The 9,089-nt window shown below is 44.1% G+C and overlaps 1 protein-coding gene across 1 annotated transcript in view; it reads right to left on the bottom strand.

The window, feature by feature from the left end:
* Positions 1-8,595, bottom strand: part of LOC139240932 (sodium channel protein type 8 subunit alpha-like) — a 291,960-nt gene extending 283,365 nt beyond the window's left edge. The window contains exon 1 of the mRNA XM_070869475.1: positions 8,320-8,595. Within this exon, the coding sequence (XP_070725576.1) occupies positions 8,320-8,595 (276 nt within the window). The remainder of the gene's footprint in view (positions 1-8,319) is intronic.
* Between the last annotated feature and the right edge of the window lie 494 nt (positions 8,596-9,089).

Raw genomic sequence — 9,089 nt, 5'->3', positions numbered from 1 at the left:
GAGGGGGAAAGAGAGAGGGGGGAAAGAGAGAGGGGAAAGCGGGAGAGAGGGGGTGGAGAGAGAGATAGAAGGAAGGGGGAAAGAGAGAGAGAAAGAGAGAGAGAGAGAGAGGGAAGAGAAAAAGTGAGAGGCGAAAGAGAGAGCGGCGAAAGAGAGAGGGTGGCGAGAAAGAGTGAGAGAGGGGGGTTGGAGAGAGAGAGAGAGTGAGGAAGAGGGAGAGTGAGGAAGAGAGGGGGAGGGAGAGGGAGAGGGAGAGGGGGAAGAGGGAGAGGGAGGGATAGGGTGAGGAAGAGGGAGGGAGAGGGAGAGGGAGAGGAGGGAGAGGAAGGGGAGAGAGAGGAAGGGGAGAGAGAGGAAGGGGAGAGAGAGGAAGGGGAGAGAGAGGAAGGGGAGAGAGAGGAAGGGGAGAGAGAGGAAGGGGAGAGAGAGGAAGGGGAGAGAGAGGAAGGGGAGAGAGAGGAAGGGGAGAGAGAGGAAGGGGAGAGAGAGGAAGGGGAGAGAGAGGAAGGGGAGAGAGAGGAAGGGGAGAGAGAGGAAGGGGAGAGAGAGGAAGGGGAGAGAGAGGAAGGGGAGAGAGAGGAAGGGGAGAGAGAGGAAGAGGGAGAGGGAGAGGGAGAGGGAGAGGGAGAGGGAGAGCGAGACGGAGAGGAGAGGAAGAGGGAGAGAGAGGAAGAAACAGGAGAGGGAGGAAGAGGGAGAGGGAAGGGAGGGAGAGGGAGAGGGAGAGGGAGAGGAAGAGGGAGAGAGAGGAAGAGGAGAGGGAGAAACAGGAGAGGGAGGAAGAGGGAGAGGGAAGGGAGGGAGAGGGAGAGGGAAGGAGAGGGAGAGAGAAAGGGAGGGAGAGGGAGAGGGAGAGGGAGAGGGAGAGGGAGGAGAGGGAGAGGGAGGAAGGGAAGTGGGAGGAAGGGGAGAGGGAGGAAGGGGAGAGGGAGGAAGGGGAGAGGGAGGAAGGGGGCAAGAGGAGGGAGTGATTACGGAAGGAGAGGGAGGGAGGACGGAAGGGTAGAGGGAGGGGGGAGGGGAGTGAGGGAGGACGGAAGGGTAGAGGGAGGGTGGGAGGGGAGTGAGGGAGGATGGAAGGGTAGAGGGAGGGTGGGAGGACGAAATGGTACAGCGAGAAAGAAATGGAGCATGAGAACAGAAGGGTACATCAAGAAAGGAAAGACACGAGTGAGAAATGAAGGAAAGTGTGAGGGAGAATGGAAGAAATGCATGAGGGAGGAAGGCAGTGTGGATGAGAACATAGAAGAGGAAGGAGTGGAGAGAAGGGGTAAGGATGAGACTAAGAGGAAAGATCAGCAAGAGTGAGAAGCAACATTGAGGAGGGCAGGGAAATCGGGCAGGGAAATCGGGCAGGGAAATCGGGCAGGGAAATCGGGCAGGGAAATCGGGCAGTAACCAGCAGAAAGACAGAGTTCAAAATCGGCTGCCTGACAGGTGATCTGCTTTGTGCGTGGCCACCTTGTGCACTCGGGCAATTTATAGTTTTACTGCACAGATGGCTCTGCATTTTTCCCCCCTTTGTGTTGGCACAGCAAAACAATTGTTCAGAAATCAGATTATTACTGTTCCAGGCACACGCAGAGAAAAAAAATGAAAGCCATTTTGAGTGCAATTTTGTTGTTAACAATTAACAATTTAGTGCTGATATATTTGGGGCAACAATTTGGTGCTGATATATCTCCTAAATGTTTCAGCATTTGTTTTTATCATTATTGTGTCAGGATCTACTGGCCAGATTTGGTCTAACTCACACCAAAAAAGGTGCTAAAAATATTAAGTCAATACCTCTTGCTATTGTACTTTGGTTGAATATCTCATTAAATACAGTCACAAGTGCAATAAAATATTAATGGAAAAAAAACAGGCTTACTTAACTGAAGAATGCATGTCTATACATTTAAATTATTGCCAAAGAAGCTGACCGGTCAGCTTAGATGATCTCAAAATGTATGAAGCTGAAATGATACTTTGATTCAGCAATTTTACATTTCATACGTGATGTTGTATTAAATAAACAAGTGGCATCAGCAGGGGGCAACATTAAAAGGCCATCCGATTACAAAGTGAAAGTTGAACACCCCCTGCCCATCAAAGAATGCTGCTGAAGATTAATGTAAACTAGCAGGGCTAAGTGGCAAACACTGTTATTTTGCAAGCAAACGCGCCAGTCATTTTTTCTCTATCTCCCTTGTGTTAATGCAAAGGCAGATCAGGATTCTGCTGGTAAAGGAATTCTAACAGACCATCACAATGTGCACAATCCAGAACTGGTGACCTTACCCAGGCGGAGCCAACACCACCTGGGAGCTTATTATTAAAATATATTTCCAGCCTAACTGCACTGAGCAGAGGATCAGCAAGATCTACCAGAAAAGAGTACAGGGTCCAGTGGTAGTGTTCTTGCACTGACTAGGATTTATATAGTGCCATAAATCACATCTCCGAGTGATGTTTTGAAGTGCTTCACATACAATGAGTTACTCCGAAATGCTGTGACTCTTGTTTTGAAGGCTCACGTGGCAACCATTCGACACAAAGCAAGATCCGAACAACTGCAATGGAAAGAGCAGTTGACTGTTTTTTGGTGGTGTTGATTGAGGGAGGGATGTTGGCCAAAACATTGAGACAACATCCACTTGGACAGCCAGGCTGCACCTCAGTGTCGTGTGTCACTAGAGAAGTCAGATAGCCTGTGGCTGCCTGCTTTCATTGTCGACCGCCTTTAATAGTACTATGTAAACTTTAGGGTCTGCTGAACATTAGAAATCCATTGTGTACAGTGTAAATAACATCACATGAAACAGCAGAATATGAAAGACCTCAAACCATTAACCACATTTCTAGATCTGATCGATGTAATTTTTGTTAACACTTTTACACTTCAGATTATGGACCTGTGAAAGCAAGACAAATTTGAAATTGGGGGCACACTTTTCCTTTCCCCCATACTACAATGACAATCACTCGGCATACGTCCTGCACCACAACAAAAAGACAAATGGCACTTCCTTTAAATCTCTCCCACTGCCACAATGAACTCATGCAGCAAATAGCTAAGCCATACAGACCAGGAAGGTCTGATTCAATCTCCAGTGTGTGTTGAGTTAGCAGATTTCAACCAGCTAGTATTAGGGCTGCTACAACTGACCTCTGCCTCGGTTAGGGAAGGGGAAAGTCACAACCCAACAACACTGCTGGAAATGCACGTGTATGAATGCCATGAGCCCCCAAATAGCCAAATGGCCTCCCAACACTCACAAGGAACAAGTCACAATCAGACTCTCACTGAGAAATAATGCCACTGGGAGACCGGGTTTATCATGTGAATGATATTCTTACAAAAATATACACATATATAATAAACATTTAATATCTTTCTCAAAGGTTATTTTCCATAGAGATGCGGTAGACTACCATTACACAATCAGAGCTGGGCTCACCCCAGCAGTTTCCGCAATTGTGCAGGTAATGTTGTGGGGACATGCTGCTGCCTGCAGATGTCATGGACTTAGATGGAAGCAAGCACTGCACTGTACCTACAAGGATGTTGGTAGCCTTGGGGAGGGCACAGGAAGTAAAGGTGGATTTGGAGAAGAACTGAACCTTAGGGATGCTACAGTTAGGGCAGGTTCAGAGAAGGAAATGATCACCTCAGAAAGAGAAGCAGCAAGAGGGTAATGTCAGGAAGGTAACAGCCATGGAAAGAAATGGCTAGCCTCAGAAAGTAACCAAGTAGCCTCAGAAGGGAAATGAAAAGCTTCAAGGAATCAGCAAAAGTGACGGCAACTTCAGCAGCCACAGAACAAAAAACGGGTTGCTTTGAGGGTGGCGGCAAGAGTCAGGATAACTTTGAGCAAGAAAACAACCCAGAGAGGGAAATTGTGGCTGGTGCAGCACGACAGAAGAAAACGGATAGCCACAAGAAGTGAAAAAAGAGCTCAGGGTACGTAACTACTGGCAATGGGCTAACAGATTTTATTCCTGGCCAGAGTGCTGCCACTAGAAAAGAGCAAAAATTCTGATTTTTATGCTATTAAGTATGAAGCCCCTACAATTTTTTTACTGCTACAATTGTGTGACTGTAGTTTCCACATCATACATGTAATCTAAGCCAAATAAGCCCATAAGAGGCAATGGATAGCCTACAGAGCCTGTACATCATATATAACACTTACCTGGCTGCGATATAAAAATATATCCTTTTTCTTCTTTGGCGCAAGCAAGTTCATGGATATGGTCACCTGATAAGAAAAATGCTTAACCCGCCATCGTATAGAGATTTATGTTTAACTCATTGTTAATATTTAACTATTCATCAAATTCAGTAGAAGTATTTCTGCCCGAGATTATGGGGTCATTTTCTGAGCTTCGCCCACAGGCAGTACATATTGGAAAAGTGTGGGTGCGCTGCCTGCTCGTTTCTAGCTGGTGCAGGAGGGTGACGGCTGTGAAGAGTGACGTCAGCAAGGTCCAGGTCGGTGATTGGAGCGTGGGCAGATACAGCAGGAGCGGCGAGGTCGGGGCGAAGGAGCGGCGAGAGATTGTAGAGGGACGTGCTCGGGGCCCAGGGGAGGCACGAGTTCGGGGCCAGGGGCCCAGGGGCAGCACGGGGCCAGCCCACACTGCGACACGTGCGCACACTAGGTCCGTGCAGCAAAGCTGGTCTCCAGTTGTCTTGGGTAACCCTTGCCACTGGACCGAGACCTAGCTCTGTCAAGCCCGTGTGGTGGCTGGTGTGCAACGGCCACCCCACGTTAAAAAAATCCACGCACAGGCATCTTCCACCCTTCAGGATGGAGTTCGGGTCCTTCATTGAAACATCTGTGAACTCTTCCTTTTTTTGGCGTGAAAGCCCTCGTTTTGAGGGACTGCTTATGATGATGAGTTTCTGATGTACACTGCCAGCCTGCACCATTCTCCACCACCAGCGTGTACGCAGAAAATTAAGTAAATCTATTAAGGCCTCCTGCTGACCTCTGGGAGACATCTGTAAGCCAACTGGGTCTTCCACATCACCTCTCTCTGCACCAACTTTTAAACTCCAAAATTTCTGATTGAAGGTAGTCTAGGAAAAGAACGGATTCTGTGCCAATCAAGGTGAAGGATGTTCATGCTAGAGAATGGAATACTTTCCCAATTCGGGTACTCAGCATCAGTATCAAGCAGTTCCAGGTTAGGTATTTCATCATAAGATATGGAGTAAAGCTCCCTGTACAATGTTGAGATGATGCGCCCTAGCCCCATTCAGAAAATAGCACCTCCTACTACATTAGTGCAATTTCTAATTTCTACAGCAGCTAACTGTGGCAATCTTGTGCTGTGGGCTCATACTTGTTCAAAACTGGATTGAGACTGTACACATTCATTTCAAGAGCAATTCCATTCAAGTCACAAGTTTACTTAGAAATATTGTATACTCACCCAATGGATATCACACGCCGCTGGAGTCTCACCTTATTGGGGAGAGCACTCCAGAGTGTAGGAAGTTCTGGGGAAAGCCAGGGGACAGAGCTTTTCTTGGTGGTGGTGGTGATGACATTTGTTTGTCCCATCTCTACTAACAGTAGTACTCAGAAAAAGAGAACACCACTCAGTAGCAAGTCTCCTGAGCCCTGATAGTAGCTCGCTACATTTAATATTTTGCAAATAGAGATACCAAGTGGAAAATTACATTGTTGCTGGCTGTAGTGAGTCAATGATTCTCAGGATCTCTAGATCTGGATCCCAGAATTTGTGCAAATAGTTATCTCCCATGGTCTTCCTTTCCTTCTGCAATCAATAAACTTTCAAAATCCAAGTTTCGCTCCACCCAAGTGCTACTTACTGATTTACCCCATCTTCTTTTCAGCCTTGGCGGCGCCCTGCACCACAAGCCTTGGCCTTTCACCCACAGTGAGCAGAATTTACCAAGGACAGGTGTACTCCCCATTCACATCACGAGAGTGAAACTTCACAATGTCACTGCAGGAGGAATTCTACACAAAATATCAGCTGCATCAGACCAGCAGATTTAAGGTAACCGAGAACAAAGAAGGACTGCATGACACTTGTGAGTGTACATATATCTCTCTATGATATTTACGCTGCTTTCTGTCACTTCAGATGAATGTAGTTCATTGAACTGCATGGAAGAAAAAACAAATTATCCGTTTCTTAATTAAGTGAATTTTTGATAGTGTTTGATTTACGACTCAAGTAACATGGGAGCACTGACTTGGCATAGCATGATTCCACATACCCTCCCCCAATAAAAAGTTACAAACACACCTGTTATTGGACAGATATGAATGTCCAACAAACTATAAAAACAAGAGATGACAACTCCAAAAATGGGCATCTTTCCTGCCTCCTCACCTCAGCAAACAAAATGCTCATTCTCTTCAACCTCCATCTTGGGCCTCTCACAACTAATGTATTAGCTTGGCCTTGCATACCGAACCTGTGGTCAGTGGGAACCAAGCTGAAGAATTGCCAAATGGGGGCCTGTTTCGTGCTGCAGGCCTGTGCCCACTCAGAACTGGGTTAGGTTGAGACTGCCCAAATTCATTTAAATCTGTACCCTTATAGCAGGCAGAGACTTTCACCCCATCAGTCTCAACTAGATTTGAACCCAGGCTCAAGGGTAAAATGACTGCAGAATCTCATTACTACAGATAATGCTTTGTGTAAAATAAAGTTTGCCGACTGAGTCTTGGCACAAGTTATTAGTGACTCCTGCTCCAACCAAGCCACTGAAAATAGGATTTAAAGCTTCACTCACCAAGTATTAATTTTACTCCTTCCATCTTAGTTTTCTACTTGCACTTGCAGTGCCACAATGTTCTTTAAAAAATCCATCTTGTTGGAAAACAAAGTGAACAGACAACTTCACAAAAGCATAACTCCTATTTTATACAGATTCTCACAATCCTGCTCCCACACCTGATTTTCCCCTCAAGCCCTAGCCACAGACATAACATATGAACATCCTAATAGGAAAACATTCATATCGAAAAACAAATGTGTTCAGTTGATGCTCTCTTAATTGTAAAATCTAGCCATCTCCTAATAGAATTTTTTTTATCCAAGTCAACTTCATAATACTTCATGGAGGTAAGCAATACAAGAAAACAAAGTTAACAGGTCACAAAGATCTCATGAACTTGGCATTATATGTTGAGGAAACCTTTTAGAAAGGAGCGGTCAATCTGTCAACTTAAGCATTTTGAATCCTATCAATTCAACAGGACAAACGCTGTAGTTATCTTTCAATCAAAAAAATTGTGGGGCTTTTCTCAGGATAGCAGAGAATTTACCATTCTATTGGCACCTTGCTCTGGCTATTTAATGTAGATCAGCTGGGAGGGAGAAGTTGGGGCGTATCCATTTTTGATTTCCAACATAGTCACAAAAGTGTGTCAAGGTGGATTTTAACATTTTAACTATTTCAAAATATTTTTATGGGCAGAATAAAAAAAACTGGATTCCTGTCCCTCAGAGCTCCAATTATCAGTTTAGGAATATTATTGATTTTTGAAAAAAACATACACCCAATCCTTCATTTTGATCCTGCAGTGCATGTTAGAATCCATCATCACTGCTGGGGTAAATTATGATTTCAGGGACAACATATTTTATTTCTACCACCAGTAAACATAAAAACATGGGCCATATCACCCAGTGGAAAATAGCCTTAGAGAACTAGATGTGGCAAAGCCTTGCACCTACTGAGCAAGAAAAGAACCCCCTGTTTTGGCTGGTGCATCTATGTCTTGCTATATTGATGGGCTGGAATATCCACGATATAGTGGTGGATTCATGTGGTGAAGGCTCATCCATATTTCCGTCATTAAACTCTTTACAATGACTATCCAGCTTAACCCTTTCCTAATATGTGGAAGCCATATTGGGAAAATTACACGACGACCAGTATAAAATCAGATAAAAACTCATTTTAAAAACCAGAAAAAGTGTATGCTTTGAAATTATGTGAATTTGTAATTATTACCCAATTGATAACTTAAAACAAAACAAGTATGTGGCCAATGCAAGGGCAGTGTACAAAGCTCTTTTGAGTGGAAGTTGGTTACAGGTCAAGGCTAAGACTGCAAAATGATCAGACAAGAGAAATATGATCCAATTTTCTATGGTACCAGAATCACAAGACTAAAATTTAAACTTAAAAACTGAGGCCCATTTCCCCCAAGTCAATTACTGTTAGCTTTTGCAAGTGGAAAACACCAAACTATTCTTACAACCGCACCTCTGCTACTTCAACCTGATCTTACAGCTTTCCCCCTGTAAAAAGAGCTAGTAACTGTTGTCCAAGGCACTCACTTTCTGATTTATATAAAAAGGGTCCAAGTCCTCCAATGGTTCAGCAATGCATTTAGAAGGGGGGTCGCCATAAATAAATGGCAAACTTCTGCCCGCTTCAAGGTCGCTGTTTGGTTTAGGCTTATTTTGATCATCATCATCTCGGTGGCTGCTGTCTTGCTTGGGGGGGGTTTTGTTCTTCTCCTCAGCAATCCGCTGCTCAATGATAACCAAAGACTCGCGGGTGAAAAGGCGGAAACTGTCAGGGCCTGGCGGTGCAAGCATGTGCGCTGCCATCTTTTCATCCTGCAACAATGTCTTCAATTATGTAGCCTCCAGGATGGGACAGTTCTGTCTAAATAAAAATTCAACAAATAAACTTTTAAAAATAAATTGGAAAGAAAAAAGTAGTACAAATAGTAAACAAATGAAAATCAATATTTAGCATTGAAGTTCGCCATTAAATATTTCCTTCAGCTAACAATGAGGAAAAACAGATTTTATTTTATATAGCACTTTATTAGGTCTTTCAGAAATGCCCCAAAGTGCTCATATACAAGTGATTATTTTGAAATGCAATGAAATGTGGGCAAAAGGCTAGATGTTAAAATATCCAAAAATAATACTTTTGAAATTTGACCAATTCTATATAGTACAAATATAATAGCATAACACTCAAACAGGCACAGTAAATGTTCCAACATAACAGCAAGAGAAGGTAGGCAGGAGCACAATAATGTTCTGATCATACTTGTTTCCATAAGTTACTAAATTCATAGTTACCATTATAA

Source organism: Pristiophorus japonicus, chromosome X (genome assembly GCF_044704955.1).
Source record: "Pristiophorus japonicus isolate sPriJap1 chromosome X, sPriJap1.hap1, whole genome shotgun sequence".
Lineage (NCBI taxonomy): Eukaryota > Metazoa > Chordata > Chondrichthyes > Pristiophoridae > Pristiophorus > Pristiophorus japonicus.
The sequence above is the reverse complement of the archived record's forward strand: the minus strand, read 5'-3'. Positions and strand labels throughout refer to the sequence as shown.